Source organism: Marmota marmota, unplaced genomic scaffold (assembly GCF_001458135.2).
Source record: "Marmota marmota marmota unplaced genomic scaffold, marMar, whole genome shotgun sequence".
Lineage (NCBI taxonomy): Eukaryota > Metazoa > Chordata > Mammalia > Rodentia > Sciuridae > Marmota > Marmota marmota.
The window spans coordinates 58,442,191-58,468,950 of record NW_025999842.1 but is presented as its reverse complement, the minus strand read 5'-3'; the positions used below and the strand labels follow the sequence as shown (position 1 = coordinate 58,468,950).

The window sequence follows — 26,760 nt, the reverse complement described above, 5'->3', positions numbered from 1 at the left end:
GCAAACCTGAGGGAAGAGCAAAAGCCTCTGGGTATGAGGGGTTCCTAAATATCCAGACATGAGTAACTGTCCCAATAAACCCGGGACTGACTTTGTTGCCCTAATCCTGATTTTATTTAGCTGCAGCCCCCTGGGCATTTGCATGCTCACATTATCCTTTCTGGCCATGGGTGCACTGAGGCTTCTGTTTAGTTATCTGTGCTTATGAAGAAGAAATCTTTTTTGTTGTTGTTGATTTTTAAGGCAAACAAAGGGGAGAGGGGAGCCTCCTTAAGATCAAGTGGTGAGGTGATAAATCCTCTCTCGTCATGCTTTTTAACTTGGGCACATCACCAATCCATATTTTGGATTCTTCCTTACTTTATGTCTCTCTTCCATCTCGTCCCAGTGAACAATGAACAAGGTATCAGAGAACTCAGAAAAGCACAAAAGCAGATTAGGACTGAGGGGCTGCTTCTGGCTCCCTCTGGGACACAGGTCTCTTCACTGTCCTCATGTGGCTCTAAACTTCACCAGCACAGCCCAACCTACCAAATAAACAGACATTCTCTAGAGGGAAACTGCACAAATTGGCTCTTCAGAGGTGTTTAGGAGAGAGCGAACTGGTTTAGCAGGCTACACTCTGTCCTCACCGTCTCCCATCTCATCTCCCCACCTGAGTTTCTGGCACACTCATAACTACACCTCAGCAAAGACATGATGAATGAAAATCCTATCAAGACCGGCCATTTGTGGTAAAATAAGCAAATCATTAACATGGTAATAACATGAGTCCAACAATAGTTAATAAATCTTGTGTAGCTCCTTCTTTTGGGGAGAAAATGTTTTTATATCCAGCTGATGTAACATAACACTCTTTGATCCAGCCAAAGCAGGTAAGAGTTACCTCAAAACACCCATGGGAACTGTTGTAATTTCAGGAACAAATTGTTTCTTCTATATAGGAAACAATTCTCAGGATAGAGGGAAAGAAAGGGATGACAGAAAGGGATAATGTAAGGAGGGAGATGTGTAGACAGGAAGAAATGATACATCTTTTCTTTGGTTCCCAAGAGAAGGACATATGCAAGACTCTGTTATAGGACAAGAACCATGTTTGTTTTATAATATACACCCATTACTAACGTTACTGAAGATTACTTCTAACATCTGGAGATCAAGTTTCAAATACATGTGAATAAAACTATAGAAAAATATATCTTCATTTTCTGAGATATTTTGTGATTTTTTTGCTCAGTAAGAGTGAGAACTCTGTGAAATGATATAGGAGTATAATACTTTTCTATCATTTCTAGGGAGACAGAAATTGAAAGAAGATTTTACTCCTTGAACCCAGTTATCTTTCTAAGACAGTGGTCTAAAACAAAAGTCACCTCTGATAAATTTTGTAGGAAGTTTCAGAAATCAAACATAAACCATTTAGTCAATTGCCTAAGAGATCTGATTTTCTCTTAATAGTTTATGATAATACTGGCAAGAATGCACTGAACATGGTATTGGAAGAGAATGAATGGAAAAATAGTCCCTTATTTACTACAACAGAAAATGCTCATGATTAGCTGATCAGCATTTTTCATATCAATATGAATAAAAAATGAATTACCTAAAATCCTACTAGCTTTTCCTTACTTTATATTTCACTGTAATTCTCAAAATGTGTTACTTATAATAGGTTTTAAACTCCTGGTTCTGTTTGGGCAGCAATATGCCCAGCCCTAAGGATAAATCATTAGTTTAAGCTCTCGTGGTAACCTCCCTTCCTGCTGCTTCCACCTGCTTGTCTGGTCTCTCATCAAGTTGTTTCTAGCCACATGATGGTTCTAAGCACCAAGACCTAAGGGGAAATCTGCAATTGGAGTTTTTGGAATGATGCATTTGCCTGAGGAAGAGACAAATACTTTGGTATGGTGGTGTGGGGGGGGCTCCCTAAAGAGATTTATTCCTCTTCTTGCCTTGAACATGGGTGTGAAGGATGTGATCCTTGGTGCTTTTTCTATCCTCTTGAGAATTAAAAACCAATCCCAAGGTCAAAAGGATGAAGATGGAAGATGAAAGAGTTTATGAAGACGGAAGAGTCTAAAACAGAAAATGCCCAATTCTTAAATCTTAATCCTGAGCAATACCACCCTGAAACTACCTGTCGACAGGCCTACTATTTTATGAGAGATTAAATATCCTTATTGCTCAAGCTAGAGTGGAACAGATTGCACTCAACTAATATTGAATTAATATTTAGACATTGCCCCTGATGCATGGATCAGCAGGAAATGAAACATACAACCTACACTTACGTTGGTTATGTAATTACAGTGTTCTGAGCCTTTCTCCTGGAAAAGGGGAAATATGGCTTATTTTGCTTACCAATCTTGAACAAACTGTCATCTATGAACTTCCTTTTTGGGCAAATTAACTCATATCCTCATTTCTGTGCAGGGGGTGAGCATATGATTGACTGAATCAGAAGTGAACTTGGTTTTTCCATAAAATATGACCTAGCTAGAATTGTATTTTTAATTTCAGAGGTGAAAAGAAAAGGGGCATTTAAAGTAACTTAAAAATCTTAGCTAAGGCTTAAAGAAAATAGAAAATGGTGTGATTTTAGTATTTGTGTGAAAATATAATAAAGGGGATTAGCAGATATAAAGTATATTTTTAAGTTCCATCTTGAATTGGTAGTAGAAAGTAAACAATGTATTTTTAAAATATTTCCCCTTAAATTTTAAAACAAAAGCAAAAATATTTGTTTTTATTTGCAATCACAAATAAAATCAAATTCCTTTCCTTTGTGTGTTTCACTAACAAACACTAATATTAGTAATCAATTGATATGCTTGTTTTCTTGTTCTCAATGTGTGTTGTATGTTACATTAAAAGGTATTAATATTAGTAAATAATTGATATGCTTGTTTTCTATTTAAGACAATCTCTTACATTTAATAAATGTGTAATGAAAATAATATTTTTTGAATTATAGGGATATGATAATCTAAACTGTTATACATCTCAAAAGTTTTCTTCATGTAGCTTAAACTTAGGTAGAATATCAATAAATGAAGACTATGGAGAATTACCTTTTTTGCGGGTGGGGACCAAGGATTGAACTCAGGGGCATTTAACCACTGAGGCATACCCCACTCCTTTTTATATTTTATTTAGAGACAGGTTCTTGCTAAGTTTCTTAGAGCCTGGCTAAGTTGCTGAGGCTGGTTTACGAACTCACAATCTTCCTGCCTTGGCCTCCCAAGCCACTGGGATTACAGGCATGTGCCAGCACACCTGGTGAGGAATTACTTTTGAAAATAATTGCAATATACTTTTTCGTGGAGTTTGCATCAGAGATTTATTTTATTTTATTGTAATAGTTTTTCCCTTTATTTCCTCCCCTGTCCCCTCCCAGTAGTACTGGGGACTGAACCCACAGGCACTATGTCACTGAACTACATCCCCAGTCCTTTTTTATTTTTATTTTGAGACAGGGTTTTGTTAAATTGCCCAGCTAACCTCAAACTTGTGATCGTCCTGCCTCAGGCTCCTGAGTTACTTGTATTACAGGCATGTGCCCAACCAACTTAAGTGGTAATAATAAAACAAGAACTTTCTTCCTTGTGAAACATGAACGCTTCCTGGAGCAAAGCCACAAGGAGTCACCTGAAGAAGCACTTTACTCTTCCTGTGGTTCCCAGCCCTGAAGGGAGATGCCCAGCCAATGGGGCTCACAACTGCAGAAGGATGGACACAGCATTTGTGGCCAGTACCTGATGGGCACAGTTATAATACCTGCAGGAATTTGTAGCATTAAGAATTCTTATCATATGTGCAAATGATTCATAATAACATGTGAAGTAAACACCTTTCATCATTTTGGTTGATGCAAACAGAATTCCAGAGAGCAAAACATCTAAGCACCTTTGGAGCATGAGGGGAGCACAAGTCCTAGCTCCAGCAACCTAAGGTAGAAAGTATCGACTCTGTGTTTGGAAACCCTTGTGTCCTAAGGGCTTTTCTGCTCTGCTGCTCTGGCTGCAAGGTGCCTGCTGACCACGCCCAGTGCTCCTTGCTGTAACAGGCTTCCTCTACCTCATACTTCTTGTCAGTTTGTTCCTGAGGAAGAAGTGTTATCTTTGCTTCATAGTACAGGCATGAGAGACTGTTTGGCCCAAGCTTTTCCTGGTGCTCCCACTCTCCCTCTTTCTCTCACATGCACACATGTGCACATACATTTCACAGCTGCAACGAAGGCATCAAGGAAGACAGGGTGGGTTATGCAGGATTTGTAATTTCTGCACTAATGCATCCTCCAGGAACAAGGTTAATTGAGAGTTGACAGTAATTGCTTTCTGTGAGCATGGAGCACCAAATATGATTTGGTGACCCGTGGACCTAATGCATCTACTTCAAGCTCTCTCTTACCTCAAGGATATATAAAAATAATGAAACATTCCAATCAAAGATAATTGGAGTAAAGGTTTGTTTCAGTGTGACCTTGAAGAAATCAGGCAGCTTTGCTTGAGTGAACAGAGCATGTACCATCTTGATTCCCACCAATGCAAAGCTGGCCTTGATTAGTAATGCTAATGGCCGGAAATCACCACCACTCCCAAAGCCTTGCAATTCATTTCACAGGGATAACCCACGGGAGGCTCTTCTTACCATGTGCAGTTTATTTCTGAACCCTGTCACCCTTTTAAAGAAGCATTACAAATAATTCTATGACATTATGTGGTCTGGAAGCACTGAGTTTATTAGGAACAATCAAACCAAGAATGTCTTTTGTCTTCTGTGTGTTTGTTGACTTTTGTGCTGGCAAGATACCACTCTAGTTAAAGAGAGTAAGCTTATACTTTTAACTAAAAAACAAACAAACAAAGAGTAAAATGAGTATGAAAGTGTCCCTCTCCCAAAACCCTAAATCTGTCCCCAATGGCAATCCAATGCAGCCCTCTTAATGAAGAACAATTGTACATTTTCCATAAATTCAACTCTAGGCACTGGATCCATTTGTTATTCTGCTTGAAAAATGCACACAATCAAATTTCACTACCTCGCCAGTACATCTTTGTCTTGGTAACGCCTTGGGGTGGCTGCTGTAGCCCAGATGCTGCCCTGCCCTGTGAAGGTGCAGATATCCTTTGCTGGGTGGGTTTGAGGGGACCCTGAAGGTTGTGCCTGTCCTGTCCTGGGATTAGAGTACACAGTCGCAGAGCAAGGCAGTATGTGCCTGAATGAATGTTTCAGGAATCTGTTTATCTGAGTTTAGTCTTAAAGTTATTTATTAAGTCACTATTTCTGACATTCTAATCGTATCTTGAAGAGTCGGTGAAGATTTAATATGTGCCAACCTCTTCTAGAATCACGTAAAAATTGTTTTTACTAGTGATGAGGCATCTATGAATTTCTATTTCCTTAGGAAACATATAGAAAATTGAATTTAAACTCTAATGCAATGCCAAGTACAGGGACAACTTATTGAGACCCTATAAGAAAATAAAAATTTTAAATGGGCTGGGGGTGAGCTCAGTGGTAGGGGCACTTGTCTAGCACATGTGAGACCCTGGCTGATCCCCAGGACCACAAACACAAAACAAAGAATAAAACTACAGTAGTGTTTTAGACCCTTCTGAGCAAATGCATGACTTCACAATAAAATTAATGTATCTTGAAAGAATCCATTTATCAAGATTTTTTTTTTATTTTTGCCTCAAGATGAATTTCTGTGCATTAGAGTTAGAAATGTGGAAGAAACTGGGTAAAGAGATACAAAGCCAAATGACACAGTAAGGTAGAAACGGTAGAAAACATAAGATTTCCAGAGAATACTGGCCAAGATTGTTCTTAATTGGAGAAGAGTGGGAAAGGGAGGAAGGAAAGAAAGAAGGAGAACAAAGAAAAGTAACAGAAACTAAAGGAAGTTAAAAAAACAGACTATAATAATAAGAAAGATTATGAAAAATGGAAATAGTGACTATAAGATACCAGTGGCCAAGGAAAAAATGAGTGGAAGAAATCAGCAAGTTGCATATCTGTGATTCATCACTACCACTTTACTCTCTTCTGTGACTGCAGAGCACTGATCACCTCCTGTGTGCCGGGTGGCACAGGATGGAGGTGCCAGGTGCGAGGCCAAGGCTGACCTGCTGCTCGGGAACTTGTCACCAGGGGAAAGTTGAACACTGTGCTGTGAAAATGTGATGCTGTGACTTCTGGTTAACATGGGCGTGGAGATGAAGAGTAGTGCTACTCCTCTTCTTCTTCCAAAATATGGACAAATCAACAAAAACAGTAAATCACAGAGGAAAATATCAGATGTAATAAACACAGAAGCAAATCAAAAGGCTCACAAACTCACACCTGTGAAACACACCCACACTGAATTTAGGAAGAACGCTCAAAGTTGATGAATACCTCAAGTCTCAAGCACAAAAAGGTGCAGAAAATCTCCCACCAAAGAATGTCACAACCATCCAAAGAGCATAGGCAATGAGCCTTTGAGAAGCAGGTAAAATTTATACCATAAGTCAGAATGTTCCTGTGGAAACACGTCAGCATCAGTTAACAGGAGACGTGGAGCTAAGAGAAAACATGCCCATATCTGTGCTCCTACTTTTATTGTATTACTATTGTATTCTTTTTACCCAATGAAGACTTCCAGAGGCAATGATACTCCTATAGAATTATAAAGTTTAAAAAAAAATAAACACACACACCCCAACTATATGGACACACACACAGACTTGAATATCTAGATAATTCTTTTATGCAGAAAGTGTACATCTTTACACTTCATGCTAGAGAAAAAATTTTCTTCTATATGGCTATTCTGATGCAAGGTATTTGAATTTTAGAAGGCAAGTGCAAAGAAGGAATATAAAATAATACAAAGTCAAATGACAGAGTAAAGCATTTAGATCTGTTGTGTAAAGGACAGAACCCAAGAGATCTGCTAGATGGCTTGGATCTGAGCACTGGCCCAGTGGCCTTCAGAAGACAAGCCTGAAGGAACAAGAGGGTCAGGGACTGGTTGTGAAGCCCCCCTTGCCCTTGCACAGTTCTCAGGAACTTGGGGCTCTCTCACCCAAGAAAATGCAACTCAGCACACAGGAAAAGAACTCAGCCACACACGTGGGGCCTCTGGCCATTATGAGAAAGAGCCACAGGAAGGATCTGGGCATAACTTTCTGACGATGAGCCTTGGACTTGGTGCTCCTGGTGCCTACGTCAGTGGCACTTCTGCTCCTCCAGGAAAAAAAAATGGCAAGTGAGAGGTCTGAATTTGAACTAGGTAAAACACTCGGACCTGTCCTCACAACTTGAGATATAGAATTCTCTCATTCTTCTCCTGGCTATACACAAGTTCAAATCTAGAGTCTTGTGGAGACTTTGAAGAAATAAGGTTTATGTGCAGATGTAGGGAAGGAAGTTGGGTTATGGAGAGAATCTAACTGGAAACAAAGAAAGTCAGTGAATCCAGAATGGATCCAAACATTAAGTGGCATTTCTTAAGTGATGTTAACTAATGGTACAGTTGACAACTTGATTAAGTTAACAAGGGTGAACTAATGTTGATTTCTCTCTAAAACTAAAAAGCAAAACAATACAAAAAAAAAAAAAACCTAAAGTCTCTAATCAAATTACATACATTTCAAGTTTGGGGCTGTTTAAGACACCCTTATGGATTAAACTGTGCCCCCCCAAAAGTCTCATGTTGAAGTCTTAACCCCCCAGAAACTCTGGAGGTGATAACACTTGGGACTTTAAAGAGGGAACTGAGGTTAAATGAGGCCAGGAGGGGGATCCTGACCCGATATGAGTGATCTCCTTATAAAAAAAAGAAATTAGAGTACAGACCAGCACATGGGGAAGGAGATATAAGACACAGTGAGATGGTGATTATCTAGAAGTCAAAGAGAGAGGCCTCCAAGAAACCAACCCTGCCGATTGATCTTGATCTTAGACCTCCAGACTCCAGAAGTGTGAGAAAATAAACTTCTGCTGGTTAAGCCCTCCAGTCTGGGGTACTGGCAGCCCAGTGAACTAATCTAAATCTAAATCTAAACCTCGGGGCTGGTGTTGCAGCCCAGTGTTAGTATGTGTGCTTAGCATGCACAAGACTCTAGCTTCAATCCTCAGCACTAAAAGATAGAAAGGAAGGAGGAAATCAATCTCCTATAATGTGTCTTTTTTTCTATCTTAAAAATCTGAAATAAGATCCATGCTTTTTTTGTGGCTAAATGCATTCTACATCATACTTACAACCCCAACGGGAAAGGCCAACACAGCCAGCATCCAGTCCCGCAGAGAGATGAGCTTCTTGAGCTGCCTCTCTTGCTCTTGGTTCCCACTTCCTCTCGTCAGAAGACTAGAAAGATCAGTCAGCACGCAGATCCCGAAAAAGACGGCCTGGATAACCTGTAGGGAGACAAGTACAGGAACACATCAACAAGCACAGAGACACGGAGCAGTGGAACAGAATGTGAGCTGCATTCTGCAACACAACCCAGGGTCAAAGCAGATCAAAGGCCCCACTGAAGAGCTGGACCTAGGAATAGAAAACAGGATATTTACAACTTGCCATTATAGGTGAGAAGAGTTATCTTATAAACACTACTTCCATTTGCACTCATCTCAGCACAAGTGGAACACACACAAGTACAACACACACAAGCACACACATAACCAAGGAGGCCCAACAGAAAGCAGCATTCATCGGCACACTCCACTTCTGTGATCCTGGAGCCTCTGGTTATACTGACCAGAGAGGTTCAGCGAACATCCAAGAAGTGGAAACACAAGGACAAGGAGAGTGTGAATGATAAACAAGATAACTGCGTCTAAACGTGAAGAAGCTTTCCTCGGCTTTAATCTCTTAATTTAGACATTCTCCCAACAAAGGAAGTGGTAGAAATCTTGTCTTGAAGTCATAAAGAAATCAACTGAGCACAATCATCCAGACTCTGATATAGATCAATTTTCTGTCAGCAAACTTGAACTAACTGACCTCCTCCTCGGGTTTTTCAGTATGTGTGAAATAAAATATTTCCAAAGTAATATAAACAGAGATACCCAACACATTTTCCCAGAAGAGCTCTCAGTATCAATAACAAATTGAATCAGTGCCATCAGCTGGGTTCTCACTTGTGCCATCTCAGGGAGAGCACCCTGAAATACTGCACACCAGTGACATGGAATGGAGTTCCAACGTGGGGATAAAATCACTGGTGATCCAGAGCTGAGTGAGGCAGGCAACACACTGTCACATAGGAAAGCAAATGACAATTCAGACTATAGAAGGGACAGCACGTGTGTTCCCTGGGGTCAAAACCTTACCTACTTAGCACCAATGGTAGATTCAGGGAAAATTTTCTGGCTGATTCTATTAGAAATAATTTGTAAAACAATTTTACTCATCACCTCTTCAGAAAACAACAGGTACTTAAAACATTTTTTCCCACACACAGGCAGTGGAAAGTCTGTGAAAGCTTTGTGGGTGACTCCTCACTTAGGCACAGCATACAGGCTGAAAAAAGGTCCTAAAGAGCATCAAGGTCCGTCCCTTTGCTCAGCACAGGAACCCCTGTGTGGTTGATGTAGGCTTTCTGGGGCTTCCCAAATCCTGCTGATCTCAGTCCATCTTAGTTAGAGGGGAGCTCTGTGTTTCCTTATGACTTAGCCTCATCCTGTGCATCAATGACTTAAGGTTTATTGTCATTCTTTCTACAGCCAGAACTGGATTAGGAGAAGCTGAGGCTGTCCCAACTGAGAATGACACAGGAGACGCACGGGCAAGCATCATGTTTTGATAATCAGAAGTAACTTAAATGACTCAGGGAATAATTTCCTACTTAGGACATTTGTCTATATTATTTTTAAGACTTTAGTCATTTGAATCTGTCAGTCCTACTAGAGTGTGAGACATTGGGGTGCTCATGCCTGGGAATAATAACTCCATGCTTATCTGGCCAGTAAACATTAAGATGCCCTGTGTGACAACCACAGAAATGCCAATGGCAATTCTCACCAGTATAATGATTTACAATATAATTCTGACAATACCAAGTTTTATAAAGATGTAGAGCAACCAGAAAGCTTATAATTGAATGGAAATCTGGACAACCACCTTGGTTGGGGCTGACAATATCTAGTTACTTAACGATGCATATGTTCCTAGTAACTTAACAATGAAGACATTCCCTGGAGTACACACATATGCACTAATTACACCTACTGACAATTAATTTCAGCAGTCATTACTTCAAAAAAGTTGGATAAATACAGGGTACTGAATTCATACAATGAAATTCTAATTACATATCAATTTTTAATTTTCACAGCAAAACATGAAACTAAAAAAAAAGAAAAGAATGGTGTATTTTGACATGATCAAAATAAATTTCAAAAAATACAAAGATAAATATGAAGATGCAGGTACATGAATTAAAATAGGTAGATTAGTAAAATATGGAAATTGGTAACACTGAATTCAGGTGCCTCTGGAGGGAAGATGACAGTGGGAGAAGGACACAAGAGCCTTGACTACATTGAGAGTGTTTTATTTCTTGAAGTTGATTACTGGACATACTGAAAGTTTTTTTGTATTACTCAAAAAATTTTTGTAGTATTCGTAGAATAAGTCCAAATTAATTAAAAATAAAAGTTAAAAATGGCTTCCATACTTTTAGAATATAATTAGCTAGTCTCTTCATTCCTTTCCTAAATTCCCCCTGGATTTAAAGATTGGCTAATCACAGCAGGATTTGGTGAGCTCAAAGGCCAAGACACTGTAGTGAATGTATAAATTCCGCAGGGTTTTTGTTTATAGGCAAAAGAAAGAGAATCTTGGCTTAGTACTGATGAAGAAAAATATTTGGAAAACAATTTTTTTTTAATACATCCTGGGAAACTGAGTGGTGGATAAGTGCAAGAAAAACAGTTCTAGTTACAATTATTGCAATACTTTCCAAACACAAGTAAATTTGCTACTACTTTTCACTTCAAAACCCAAAGATATAGTATCTAATACCAGACTTCCTTTTCCATTGTAAACAACCAGACCTCTATTCTAAATACATGAATCAATTTTTTAGATGCTGATTTTGTGATGATTAATTATATAGGTTGAATATCTCTAATCTAAAATGCTCCAAAATGCAAAACATTTTGAGTGCCAAACAGGATGCCACAAATAGAAATAGACCTTGAAATGTGTCAGTAAAAGTGCAGGTGCACAATACAGTTTATTCCATATACCCAAGGCGAAAAACGATCCTCCAAGCCCCTTTAGCAGCAATATAAACTGTGTTTTGTGTACCAATTATTAAAAATGGTGTACAAATTATCTTCAGACTATTGTATAATATGTATGTAAACATATATGAATTTTGTGTTTAGACTTGGATCCCATCTCCAGGATATCCTTCCCACTGTGTATGTGCAAATATCCCAAAATCAAACATCTCTGATCCCAAGTATTTTAAAAAATATTTTTAGTTACACATGGACACAAAACCTTTATTTTTTTATTTAGTTTTTTTAATATGGTGCTGAGGATCAAACCAAGTGCCTCACACATGCTAGGCAAGCGCTCCACCACTGAGCCACAACCCTATCCCTGATTCCAAGTATTTTAAATAGAGGATATTGACCTGTATTACAAAAAAGGGGGTACATTTTATAGATAAAAAGTTCACGTCATCAAGAAGGTAAGATGATCTTAATTATATTTATACCTAAATAACAGACTTTCAAAAGAGAGGAAAAAGAAACCAATTTAACATGAAACTAAATTACTTAACAAAATTTTTTTGGATAAATGAATAATTTGCTGATTCTTGGGGTGAAGATATTTTTATAAAGACTTTTTAAAAAGGAATAGCAATGTAAGGGAACTTTAAAATGAAAAAGGGGGGAAACAATTTCATATTTTAAAATTACCTCTAGATAGGGCATAGGGATGGGAAGGAAAGGGAGGGAGAAGGGGAATAGCTAGGATGGTGGAAGGAGATGGTCATCATTATACAAAATATATGTATGAAGATGTGAATTTGGTGTCAACATACCTTATATACAAACAGAGATATGATAAATGGTGGTATAAAGGTGTATTAAGAATTGTATGCAAAAAAAAAAGAGAGCTCGTGTATAATGGCATAATTTGGCTTGAACATACTTTATATACAGAATTACAAAAAAGTTGTGCTGTAAATGGATAATTATGAATGTAATGCACTCCACTATTGCCATCTATGTAAGAAATAAATAAATAAATACAATGGAAAAAATAAAAAAAAAAAAGAAAAAGAATTTCTAAAAATATACACATAATAGGCTAAACAACATTTTGTCAAATTTGCCTGGTTAACAGCACATATGAATGGGGTCTACACTTTTCTAGGGCTACCTCATCATCATCTTATTTAAAGTGCCATACCTGGGTGGCTGCCTCTCACTCTCTGGCCTCTCTGCTGGCTCCCCTTCCTGTGACTAGAGTAGGCGCCTCCTTACCTGCACTGCTACAGATTTCCCCAAGTGAGAAGGTGGAGGTCAAGAAATGCAGAAGCCGTAAAACTATCTTCTAGCTTCTGAATATAAGGAGACAGAGGAAATTTGGAGGTTTTATTCTTGTTTCTTTACTTCAGATATTAAGCTGAGGACAGAGCTCAGGAGCAGAGTGCTTACCTATTCTGTGAGAGGCCCTGGGTTTGATCCTCAGCACTACAAAGAAAAAGAAATCTTTGTCTTTAACTCACATGATCAAAAGAAAATCTTTGAAAATTATGAAACAGCCTACTATTCCCTGGAGAATGGACTGACTTTTGGTTATTTGCTTTAGAAGCAGTTTGCCAATATTGTAAACCACTGTAGATTTTTGCCATTTTTATTAGAGTTTGATTTGAGCTGACAGTTAACAAATCTCATTAGTGACCTTTCATCTGTTTTTCTATTGCTTGTGTGTATATCATCCTTCCACTACAACTTAAAATTCACTATACTAATTGGATAAAATGTATACATTGTACAGAGATGTACAAGTGGGCCTTAAGCAGGATTACCTTGAAGTATTATTCAGCTCCAGCCATTCTGCAGGGCTGGCATTTCCAAACCATCAGCTCAGCATGACACACATATACACCATCTGGCTTTGAATTCTTAGCAGGCTGGTTGCTCTTATTATTTTACACCCCATGTAGAAATGAAGTGGTCAAATGTATCATCTGTCTCCAAGAAACATAAATAGGGATTGATCAGAATGTAAACGAAAATTCCCAGGATATTTTTGAGTCACTCAGTGTTTGCTCCTCTAGAAGGTTCTCTACTGTTTAGTTCCTTTGATATCTTTTCTTCACCTCCTCAACTCTTTCTGCCAGGAAATTATAGCTTATTTACTGAGTCACTTTAGATTTAGGATTCATTTTTACAAGTATAAAAATATACTCAAATTCCATTCATATTTTTAATCTTTTTTTACATGATGGTTTTGATTAAATTAATATTATTTTCCTTTCTCCTCTGGGATACACTAAATGATTACAATTCTGTCTGTACTAATAGACAAGTCTGTTAGACTCCTACCATTTATTCCTGAATGTACATGATACAGTTTATTCAGAATCAGTTTTGTTTTACTCCATGATCTCATCTTCAATTCTCTCAATTAAATTTATTTGCACCAAAACCATATATATCAAGTTATGTCATTAATTTAATTAGTTTCTAATTTGTACATTTCTGCCTAACTCAGTCAAGACACAAGAATTTATCCAAGTAGGGAAAGCAGCACATAGAGTAAGAAATGAAATCATTATTTATATGATTTTTAAAGGCCAGAGTGCAGTTGTCATGACCACAGGATCTTCAGCAACTGCTGTCTATGGTGCATCACACTTTGATTATGTTGTGCTTTCATAAGATTAAAGAATGCCATGATGTCTACTTGAAGAGGATCCTTAGTTTCAAGTTAATTTTAGACAAAGAAGACAGAAGAAACAAGAAGGTGGAACTCAGGGGTAGCAGTGGAAACTGGAGTGACAAGGATCATGGAATGAAGGAGCACTGTGGAGAGAACAGATGGGAAGGAGGCAGTGAGATTTATCGGTGTCATCAAGAAAGGCCTGGAGGAGTCTCCATACGAAGATAAGAGCATTAATTAAAGGCGAAATGATAAGGAAGTAATGAAAACTCTACCTGGACTCTTCTAATTAGAGACCATAAAGGGTTTTGTGACACTTAATAAATGTATGTGTAATCCAAAGAATATATAGGTAGTCTACATGTAGATTATCTACCTATCTCTATTATCTATCTTTACATACAACATGTATTATATAATACAAATTATGTGACAGGCGGCAAGAACAAAAGAGAAAGAAGATTATCCTATGCAGAAAGGTAACTGATTCATTTGGAGAAATGGTCTGAGTTCAGACCTTCCTGTATCTCACCTACAGTCACATATTATGAGGTCTTTTTATAACATAGATGTTATTTTGTTTTCAGTTCATAAAAACTTTCATGAAGTTCTTGTTGGAAACCAACCTAAACAGTGTCTCTGTGCAACCAAGAGCAAATCTGACTGGAGGATTAAGGAGCACATGGAAAGAACAGAGGAGCCATAAACTAGCAGCACCAAAACATACTCTCTTTAAGGGAATTCCCCTCCTTCCCACAGATATCCAACCTTTTAATAGTACCTAATACACTCCCTGTCATCAAGATCAAAACTGCAAGCCAAAGGTAATTCAGCACCATGAGACAGTGACCCAGGATGCTACCAGATGCAATGCTACCAGTCTGCAATGATTTCCTCTGCATTTCTTTCCAGGGTCTTCCTTGACTGAGATATTTGAACATCCTGTGGCACTTCCACAGCCAGGGAAGTTGATCATCAGTCCCTTGTACTCTGTGATCAGGTGCATGCTTAAATGCTACTCTCTAGAGAAATCAATGCGTTTAAAAGTACATCATGCTGTCTCTGCCTCGCTTATCCACTGAGACAACCCATCAGATGCACCGCCCAGTGAATTAGCCTCTATGACCCGTAAGGAGGTTAGCCTGACCAAGCCAACATGGACCTCTCACTCTAATGACTGTGTAACTCTATTTCTCTAATTCTGTCATTTAAGTGCTGTGCTTTAAACCAAAGCTTTTTCAAGAAACCTTCACCACAAACATTTTCAAGGAGATGGACTCAAGGCATCATCAAGCTCGTGGTTTGCAGAATGTGATTTAGAATCCCTGCCCGTGTGCACAGACATTTACCTCATACTGCTCCATCTCATTACTGAAAATCGATGAAATAAGCCATAAGTCACTACTGGCAAGCAATCCATTCAGACAGAAGAAAAAAAACAAACAAACAAGCTTTTCAGTCAGAAGTAATGTAGTCTGATAAGCAGCTTTGGAAAGGAAGGTTTGTCAACAAAAATTCATCCAACATCATGTAACTACTTATAAGTAGCAAGGAGCAGTCATCTAAGAATGCATTTGGATATGTTTCACAAGGGAATGGGTAAGACATGCCATGTTCCATCACAAGCCAACAAGAGGACAGCAGGGACCTTTCCACAGACTCCACAGTTATTTGCAAATAATGACAGAAAACTACCCCCTGTGGTGTTCTGACTGCATTTTCACAGCTATGAGGGAGGGTCTTACACCAACACCACAAGCTACTCAAAAAGTATGTAAAGATTTCCTAAAAACTATTAATATTAGCACAAATCCCTTTTCAACACTGAACTAAACAAACACCACTGATTGATTGATTTAATAAATATTTATTGATTACTGTGTACAAAGCACTCAGTAAAAAAATGCAGAAATGCAAACTATTCAATGAGTGAACACTATCTCACAAACCTAAAGATGATCAGATAAACCTAACTGCCCTAACTTATCTACATTTGCTAAATAGATGAAGTCTAGGCTTATGCACAAAAATAGGGATGAATAGTTATTGGGGGGGGAGATGTTGCATCTTTAATAACAGAAATTTGAAGTGCATTAAATTTTCTAACATTGCAAAATGTATTTCATCTAACTAAGGTTTTACTCATGGTGAAAATTTGTGTCACCAGGAGATTATTTAAATGTCAAAAGAAATCACTGAAAAGCTTGATAAATCTTAATCCTAAATAAAAGAGAGCCTTGACCTGAGTCAAGATCAGATCAGATTTTAACTGAGAGATGATACAGAATCAGATAATTATATAGAACCAATGCACAATCTGTATAGTGTAAAAGAAATTTTAAGTATTATTGCATATACACGTATACAGGTGAAACTGTATTAATGAAGCCCATTAGAAAGATGTGGCCCCTGTCCATAGAAGCATCTATTTAAATATTTTAAATCTATTGATTGTGGTCTGACCAAACCTTAGCCTACATAAAGTCTACGTCTATACAACTGTTGTTAAATTGATGACTGGTTAAGATAGTTATAAAGGCAGTTCCCTGTTTCTAACTTGATTTGTGTCTTGGGGAAAAGAACCTTCCAAGCAATAGTTTCTGGGTGGCTTTGCAAGGGTTCTTTCACTCTTTATCAGATAATATTTGTGACATTAACTCAAATTGGCTATTGTTCTACCATAATTTTTTTATATATTTTGGAGTTTACCAGCATAGACCCTGAAAGAGTTGAAGATAAACCATTCTTCTCATTACACTCTCTGTTAGTACACCTGTGACCCCACCTTCAGGAGTGTTTAGGAGTCTAGTATCTTTAGAAGTATGAAGCTGGTGCTAGAAGAGTCCCACAACTACCCAACTTAAGTGACAATGTGAATCTCAGACAAAATTAAAAGTTCCAAAAATAGTTTAAACTTTCATTAATGGCATAAAAAAGAAAATACCAGGGGCTGTAGCTATGGCTCAGCGGTGGCATACTTACCTGGCATGTGTGAGGCACTGGGTTCAATTTTCAGCACCACATATAAATAAATAAAATAAAGGTCTATCAACAACTAAAAAATATTTAAAAGAAAATATCAAGTGGCGAAAATAATGTGGAACAATGCAAGTGGGGCTATATTTTGGTTCAATCACTTTGGAAAATAATGGCATTATCTCAAAAGTTAAGGATGCATATCTCCATGAATGGTCTTACATATGTCTCCTGGAACCCAGAGCTGATGGGTAGAATGGGACTGAAATTGTAGACATGTTTCTGTCCTGTAGACTAGCATGAAAAAAAACTAAAATAAAAATAAAGAAGTGGTTCTACTATTTATTATATTAGGAAACTGAGAAATACATTCAGTAAACAATTTCTTAGGTAACACAGTCAAGACCTCCACTAATTTCTTAACAAATTTATCACTTTAAATTTCTATTAAGGAACAATCTTTTTTCTTGAAGATTGAAAGTAATAGATAAAATTTTGAGTCACAACTAAAGAGTTAATATACGATTTTCTCATACTTTAATGACTCACTTGGAACCTTAAAATTGTAGGTTTATGTTAGATTTTAGAACTGAATTTTTAAATTTTTTAATACAGAGGAAATTTAATGTAAAAATTATTAAGCTATCATAGGAGGGAAGGTATAAAGAGACTATAAAAAGGCACCAGGGGCTTATCTTAACATTTTAAACATAACAGAACTTAAAATTTGTTAATTTTTAGTAGAGAAAGCTGAAGTGGATGGTCAAAAGTAAAATTTACATGTATATTGAAAATTTACCAATCTTTTTCATGCCCTTCCTATTCATATTAGAATTTTTATAATGTGAAAAAAATAGAAAACAGATGTACACAGGCTCGACCAAAGATAAAAACAGAGGTATTATAAAGCAGTGAAAATAAATTCCTAAAGTTACATGTATCAACATGGGTGAATCACATAAGCAAGCTCTGGAAGACTGAAAAAGAATAACGCCATTTTAACAAAGTTCTAAGCCGGGCGCAGTGGTGCATGCCTGTAATCCCAGTGTTCAGGAGGCTGAGACAGGAGGATCATGAGTTCAAAGCCAGTCTCAGCAATGGCAAGGTGCTAAGCAACTAAGTGAGACTGTGTCTCTAAATAAAATACCAAGTAGGGCTGGGAATGCAGCTCAGTGGTCAAGTACCCCTGAGTTCAATCCTCGGTACCAAAATACATAAATAAAATTCTAAAAGAAATTTGAAAAAAATTCAAATATTGACACAGAAAATACACATGTAGTAAGCTTGTAAGAAAAAGTAAGTCACTGGGCTTGGTGGCACACGCCTCTAACCCCAGAAGCTCAGGAGGCTGCGGCAGGAGGATTACAAATTCAAGCCAGCCTCAGAAATAGCAAGGTGCTGAGCAACTCAGTGAGATACTGTCTCTAAATAAAACACAAAACAGGGATGGGGATGTGGCTCAGTGGTTGAGTGCCCCTGAGTTCAATCCCTGGTGCCAAAAAAAAAAAAAAAAAAAAAAAAAAAAAGACAGAAAAAAAAGGGAAGAAAAGAAAAGAAAAAGGAAATCAATGATAATAAACCCTACCTATATCCCAATTAGTGTCTCCCCTTTCCTGTCTCAATCATAAGCACTTTTTTTAACCACCTGATTCAGTAAAATGATATCACCATTAGTGTTGCTATTTTATGTGTCTGACTCTCTTGTAGGCTACATAAGAGTATGGTTTGGTTTTGGTTCAATAGTGTATCCCTAGAGCTTGGGGTATAGTGTTAATACACATTTACTTATTACAGAATTAATCTCAGTGGGGAAGACAACTCAATGGAGTGGGAAGGGACCTGGCTTTGAACTGACAGAGGATGGCCAAGAAATGTCACAGTCCCTGTAAGGAAAGGGGCTGCAGAGCTGGATTTCTACTCACCTGCACTGCTGTATTGCTGTTTTTCAAAAAGTGTTCAGAGTCCTCATTTCAGGGCATGCAAATGGTAACTAATGGGTCTGAGGGCTTCAAGGCAAGCCCAGCACGACACGGGGCACTGAGCGTACGAAGAGATGAATAATTAGAGATCAATCATGGAGCTTGGAATGAATGGACAGAAAAAAAGGTGAAGTCAGAAGGGAGACAAAATGAGAGTACTTGAGAGTGTCACAGGGCAGTAGTGGGCATGAACATCTGCAAGATGGGAGAGACTATGGATCGGGCAGTTCTCAGTGACAAGATCCAGTAAACTCCCAGATGGATGAGACAGATGTCAGCAGAGTTGAGGAGAAAGGAAGAATGTAAGAAGTGAGTCTCATATACTAACTATATTATTGTAAATGTCGTGGCAAAAAAAAAGGTTAAAAGAAATTGGAATCAAAATTTAAAATAACTTATATTTTAAAAGAGCACCAAAGATGTTAGAAACCTTTCAATATAAGATATAACTTAAAAATAGATGTTTATGAAATAATGAATAGCAACTGACTACTTTGAATCAATAGAAATATAAACAATGGCAATTTCTGTTCAGTAACATTACAGTAATGCATCTTCTTTTGATTTTGCCACATTTCTGTTCTCATAAACATACAAGGTATGTGTTTAAATGCTAATCTAATGGAAAAAAAATCAATAGCCAAAGTTGTACATGGACAGAAGAATTCTTTCAATTTGATGAATATACCCCATAAAGGAATAAATTTAGTTTCATTACTTTTACTGTGGATGGAAGAAAGAAGGCAAATCCCAATTTTTCTGGAGAAGCTCCAACAGGTATAAATAAAAATGCATATATATTTTTTCTAAAAAGCAGTATTCATCTATAAACTACTTTCTGAGAGAAGTTAATTCAACATTCACTCATCAAAGGTCAAATAAAATGGGGAGGAAATAACAGGAAGAGCTCTAAGAATTCACAAAATAAAAAATGCATAACTAATGTTGACTTACAAAGTACAAGAATTTTGAAAATTAGCAATAATTTCCTCACCAGAACAAATATAAACAAAATAACTTGCTGCTTGTTAGAAGTTAGGAAGTATACTAAATTTTGTATTAGAAAGCTCACTAAAACTTTGAGTTGTTAAAGATAGCTGGGAAAAACAAATGGATGAAAAACTTGGTATAGTATACTAAATTTAGTTTAAAAAAATATATTTACAGAGCTGGTGCTGTAGCTCAGTGCCTAGCATGTGTAAGGTCCTGGGTTTAATCCTCAGTACCATGTAAAAGTAATAGAATAAAGTACTGTGAAAAAAGTTCTTAAAAAAAAAAGATGTTTACTAATTTTAAGTGATTCTAAATGAGATTTTCCTAAGAAGCAGTTGGGAAAAAAATAGAATTAACAATAACATGTAAAATAATTAATGTAAGGTTTTACCAGTAGGAAATCAAATACTTAAGGCTTATGAGTGGCTAAGAGTTGTATGAATGGATATGTCCACCACTTGGTGGAGAAAACCCTGGTTGCTAACAGTAACTGGAGTTATAGCAAATGGTTTCAATAGCTTCTCCAAATAGTTCACAGTGACATTTTTATGGCAATTTTGCCTGTAGGTAAAGAAGGAAAGGAGGAGGAAAAGAGAGAGAGGAAGAGAAATAACGGAAAGTTGTAAATCCAATGTTCTGAAATATATTATTTACATATACCCCCCCACACACATACACCCTTCATTCTTAACATTACATGAAATACTCAGCACACAGTCAATAACTCCTGATCAGAATATAACAGCTGAAGGTTGATGCTTCAAATTGGTTAATGCTGGAAGAAATCTTATAGTTAAAAATACAGTGGGCAAATAAGAGAAAATCTATCCATCTTTTCCTATCATAACTGATACTTGATGCTAGAGCTGAACTGGAAAGATCATCAAATTATGTCAAATTTTTAGACAGTCCATAAGGCAGCTTATGTAGTGCATACAACATGTGCCTCAATTTTTTAACTCTATTATTGATGCTGAGGCCAGAACAAAATATTTCAGTAGATATACAAAGTCCCACTATTCTTTTGCAATTTCAAAAAGTTTATGATGTGTTTGATATTAAGTTGAGCATATCTGGGCAAAAATGAAGGATATTCTGTTAGCCATAGAGCTCCAAGACATGAGCTGAGAAAATTGTTAGTTAGGGCTAAAGACAAAGTAGTCCAAAAATGCTCTCTTCAGGACTTTCTCCAGAAGCTCCACCTTGAATAGCTTCAGCCCTGATCATGACAGAGATTTACCAAGTCCCTTTGTTATAAACTCTTTTTTTAAAAAATTTAGACTAGGAATACTATGTTCTATTTAATTGGTTTTATTTTTTTTAAAATACATGACAGCAGAATGCATTACAATTCTTATTACGCATATAGAGCACAATTTTTCATATCTTTGTATATAAAGCATGTCCACACCAGTTCATGTCTTTATACATGTACTTTGTGTTTTTTGCATTACAATTCTTATTACACATATATACCACAATTTTCATAGGACTTTATAATTTAATTATTTACTATCACTATCACTCATAAAGCAACATAAATGATAAGGTTATGCTATTAAACTAATTTTCGTTATGGAATAAATGAAGAAGACATGGGGAGAGCTCTATATATATAAATGAAATAAGTTCTAAAAGCACAGGTACACAAACTGCTTTCTGGAAGGTGTGTTTTTCCTAGAAAAAGTGGTCTATGTCTTAAGTCCAATGCACAGGGATCTTTTACTTTAACATTAAACGCATACTGTTGGGGCTGGGGTTGTGGCTCAGCGGCACAGCTCATGTTTCACACATGTGAGGCACTGGTTTGGTCCTCAGCACCACACAAAATAAATAAATAAACAAATTAAAGATTTTTGGTTTTTTAATTTTTACAAAGCATACTGTACAGGGCTGGGGTTGTGGCTCAGTGGTAGAACACTTGCCTAGCATGTGTGAGGCCCTGGGTTCAATTCAATAAATATTCGATAAATAAATAAAATAAATGTCCGTTGACAACTAAAAAAAATTTTTAAAAAAGCATATTGTACATTATTCACACAGTCATTTTAGTAATATTATAATCTCCAAGGATCTACATTCCTTTCGTATTTTTCTGAATCTGTGTTTTTATATAGTAAACTCGGAGATCACTAAGCCTGTTTAAATACTCTTCAGAAGCACCCTTCGCAAAGCTGCATATAACCAGCGCCAGTAGTGCTCAAACTACACTAGGATCAACCCTTGACAGGAAAATACCTTAATAAATCTTTCAGGTCATGAAGACATAATTTAGTAAGAAGACAGTGTTTCTAGCAGTGACTACTAAACAGATAAACACACAACATAACGTCAAATTTGCATCAAAAAAATACTCATGATATAGCATATTTCTCCAAAAGTGGCTAACAGTTGTAAGTATCCTCTTAAGGGCAGTTCACCACAGGCCTCGGTCATTGGAACTTTCTCTCTCTCTCTCTCCTTTTTTGTGATATCTGCAATTTATTTTTTTAAATTTATATATGACAGTAGAATGCATTACAATTCTTATTACACATATAAAGCACATTTTTTCATATCTCTGGTTGTATACAAAGTATATTCACACCAATTCATGTCTTCATACATGTACTTTGGATAATAATGTCCATCACATTCTACCATCATAATTACCCCATGCCCCCTCCCTTCCCCTCCCACCCCTCTGCCCTATCTAGAGTTCCTCTATTCCTCCCATGCTCCCTCTCCCTATCCAACTATGAATCAGCCTCCTTATATTAAAAAAAAAAAAAAAAACATTCAGCATTTGGTGTTTGGGGATTGGCTAACTTCACTCAGCATATAGCCTCAAAAAAATAAATAAATAAAATACTTGGGAATCAACAAAAGAGGTGAAAGATCTATATAATGAAAAATATAGAACCCTAAAGAAAGAAATCAAAAAAGACCTTCAAAGATGGAAAAATCTCCCTTGCTCTTGGATCAGCAGAATTAATATTGTCAAAATGACCATACTTCCAAAAGCACTATACAGATTTAATGCAATTCTGATCAAAATTCCAGTGACATTCCTCATAGAAATAGAAAAAGCAATCATGAAATTCATCTGGAAAAATAAGAGACCCAGAATAGCTAAAGCAATCCTTAGCAAGATGAGTGAAGCAGATGGCATCACTATACCAGACTTTAAACTATACTACAGAGCAACAGTAACAAAAACATCACAGTATTGGCACCAAAACAGACTGGTAGACCAATGGTACAGAATAGAGGACACATAAACTAACCCATAAAACTACAATTATCTTATATTAGTCAAAGGTGCCAAGAACATGCACTGGAGAAAAGATGGCACTTTCTCTTTTTAGTTACAATTACTAGAGATCTGATCTAGCCTCCTGACTTCAGATACCATCTCTATGATGATCACTCTCATTTTTACATATTTAGCTAGGACCTTATCCTTGAATTCCAACTATAACGGAATTTCAAAGACTTGAAATTTCTGAATGTCAAATAGGCATCTCCCACCTATGGAGATCCAAAATGGAACCCCGTGCATTTGCCAATAAATCTTTTCTCCAGAGTCATCCATATCTCAGTTGATGGTTACAGTGATGCAGCCACAAACCCTACCAAAGCAATTCACTGGCAAATCCTGTTGGCCTTATCTTAAAATAATCTTCAGAATCTGATTCTTTGTACCAAGCCTACTGCTATGTCCCTAGTGCCCATCATCACCATCATTCACCAGGAACACTGGGATGGACTTCCACTGGACTGTCCTCTTCCCCCCCTTCCTTAGTCCATTCTGGGTAGAGGCCATTCAAGACAACTGCATTCCTCTGCTCACAGTCTTTGAAAGTCTTTTATCTCAGGCCTAAGAAGAGCTAACCTCACTGTCCGGCCATTCCCATCTACTCTGTGTTGGGGCTGATTCCTCTCTCCATTACTTCCTTCCCTGGCTTGTCCTAAGTCCTTCCCTGTCACTCTGTGAAACTGCAACCGCAGCCCCCCTAGCTTCCTTCACTGCCTTTTTAAAATTTCAGAACAATTTTTACATCTCATCCTACACCAGAATCTAAACAAGCTCCATGAGGGCAGGTATTTTTGTATATTTCATTCTCTGAATCTCAAGCACTCAACAAATAATTGCCAAATATTTGTGGATGGATGAATAACTAAATTTCAACTTGTTTTCATTTTCTTGTTTAAAATGGGCTTGCCTTGCTCAAAGTCATCCAACAAGTAAGCTTTGAAGCTCATAGGAGCCAAGGTCTTCTGACTGAAAGCCCATCCTCTCTATACAATAGTAGCCAATCAACTATATGCCACATTCTTACCCACCTCAGGTATGGGTCTGGCTTTATCATTACTCACTTTCACAGTCAAAACACCTACTAGTGCATGTCTCATGGGAAAAGCACAAAAGAATGTTCAATAAACAGAAAGAAAGGGATTTCATTCAGAAAATATGGTGATCACTGTCTAGATTGTGAGCCTTTCAAGGACAAAGATTACATTTAATTCATTCCTGCATCATCAAATTCTTGGTTCAGTGCCTGGAACAAAGCAGGGGGCCACACGTGGACTAAATCAAGGCATAAAACTGCATTAAGTGGACCCTCAGCAGGACCTTCAGCAACGCTGACAGTACAAATGAAAAGTGTCACAGAATTCTGCCCTCTGCTCACTCCATCCATGGAGCAGCCAGAACACCTGATAGGGTCTCTGCCACTCTATGAAACTAAGGTGCAATGGAATGAGGCAGCCTGAGGCTCGCTCTGCAGCAGAAATCACACTCGTGGCCAAGAACACTGTGATCAACTGCAGGAGCTCTCTATGTGCTTGGTGCTTATCATGCAACATCTGAACAGCCACAAAAGTCCTCTAAGATAGATACCACCCTTTTATAACTTGTGAGTCTATAACCTTGAGAAGCAGAGTGACTTCAAGCTTATACATATTCCTCTATCAGTCTGAACAGTATTCAGGCCTCTTGACTTCAATGCAATGCTTTCATCTCATTACACAAAAGCTGAGCTGTCTTGTCTCCCCAAGTATGAATACACACCATGGCATAAATTATTAAACAGCAAATGCAAATATTCCCACTCTGAAATTTCCAGCCTTCTATAATATTTCTCCAAGTTCTTTTACATTTATTTAGTTCTTATGTAAACACTATAACAGGGAAGGACACTTTCAAATAGGTATAATCTTTGGAGATGTAATTTGGATCTATAAATTAAAAGTCTTTAAAATATTTAAACCTTCTGACCCAATCATTCTGTTTTAGAGCAGCACCTTACTTGATCATAAATACTAATGCTTACATTATAGAGTTTATATTATGTATTAAAATCTATAAATCATTAAACAGACCAAAATGACCTTATTTAAATCTTAAGGGAGTAATAGGATAGTATATGTTCATGAGATAGCATGATTAATACTTAATAATAATTAACAATCTGAGAAAATGCTTACTATATATGATAAAATGTAAAAACCAAGTATCAAGAACAACTACCTGCATGCCCACTGCCTGCCAGGCTCTGTGCTGGGTGCATTACTAACCTATTCCATTTACTCCTGTCAACAACATTATGAGCCAGGTATTCCAATAGCTAATATTTCACTGATAAAAAAGCAGCACACAGAAAAGTATACTTCACATGGCATAATCTCAAATTCATTAAAACATGTAAAAAATAAATAATGGTAGGCTGGAGGTGTATCTTATTAGTAAAGTGCATGTTTGTCCAACACTCTGGACCCAATTCCAAGTACAAAAATTAAAAATAAAGTAAATCCTAAAAATAGAGGCTTAGCCAGGGTGCTTTAAACAATTGATGTTCCCGAAAGTATAAAGGTACATGGTATGCCAGGATCCTATGTTCTCTTTATTGAAGGAGAAACTGTAAGCTGATATGCACTGTTTTTTATCTTCAAGTGGAAAAATACATACTTACAACCTAAATATTTTATTCAAATTGCAATTCACTATGCCTAATTGTTAATACAAGAAAAATAATGCTGGTTTCGTGTTTTCTCATATTCTTTCTTCCCTGATGCCATTCCTACCATGGAGCATTTTCTTTCTCATCTATTTTATAGTGGAATTTATTCTGAGAACTGTTGAAAACATGTAGCAGGCAGGAAACTCATTACATAGGAGGCTCTTGCAGCATTTTCCCTTAGGAATCATCTAGCATTGTTTAAATTCGTCGTACTGTTTTTCAACAGAAAATAAAACAACAAAACCAAGCATTAAATCTTTTATCCCTATAATATTTTTACAGACAGATCTGTGTTTTCAGCTTGAAGACACACTGTTCTACTTAACTTTCCTGCTATTCAGGACCAGGAACTAGTTGAAACAATTACCTATGTGTTTGGGTTAATTGTTAGGTTTGAGAGTCTGTTGTAATCAGATTAAGTTAAGAAAATGATTATAGTGTTTCTCTGTCCCACAAAAACCTACCACTATGGTTTGCATGAGTCCCCCCAGAATTCATGTTTTGGAAACTTCATTCCCAATAGAAGAGTGTTGGGAGGTGGGGCCTAATGAAATGTACTTAGGTTGTGAGGGCTCCCCCTCATGAAAGCAGGAATGCTGTTAGTTATGAAGTCTGCCCCCTTTTTTCCTTTTTGCCCACCGTCTCTTTCTCTTACCTCTGACACCTGCCAGGCGCGGGCACTGCGCTCTTGTGAACTTCCCAGGCTCTAGAATTGAGAAATAGAATTCTTTCCTTTGTAAATTACTCAGTCTGTGATATTCTGTTACAGCAACAAAAAATGGACTATCACACACATTAAATCAAAGAAGTGTTTTAGGGCATCTCACAGTGCAAGGGACACGTGCACTACATCATCTTTGAAAGAAAAAAATCTGAAAAAATAAATAAATAACTGGCCACCTGTATG

At 37.2% G+C, this 26,760-nt stretch overlaps 1 protein-coding gene across 11 annotated transcripts in view; it reads right to left on the bottom strand.

Annotated features, from left to right (window-relative positions):
• The window catches only part of Aig1 (androgen induced 1), a 236,252-nt gene that overhangs the window by 171,896 nt on the left and 37,596 nt on the right, over positions 1-26,760 (bottom strand). For 8 of the 11 annotated variants that reach the window (XM_048799249.1, XM_048799187.1, XM_048799210.1 and 5 more), the window contains one exon: positions 8,251-8,406. The exons of 1 other annotated variant lie outside the window; for it this stretch is intronic. In XM_048799249.1, the coding sequence (XP_048655206.1) occupies positions 8,251-8,406 (156 nt within the window). Of the gene's footprint in view, positions 1-8,250; positions 8,407-12,672; positions 12,709-26,760 lie in introns of all 11 variants that reach the window. 2 more of the 11 variants (XR_007345948.1, XM_048799224.1) reach the window with 1 other exon arrangement.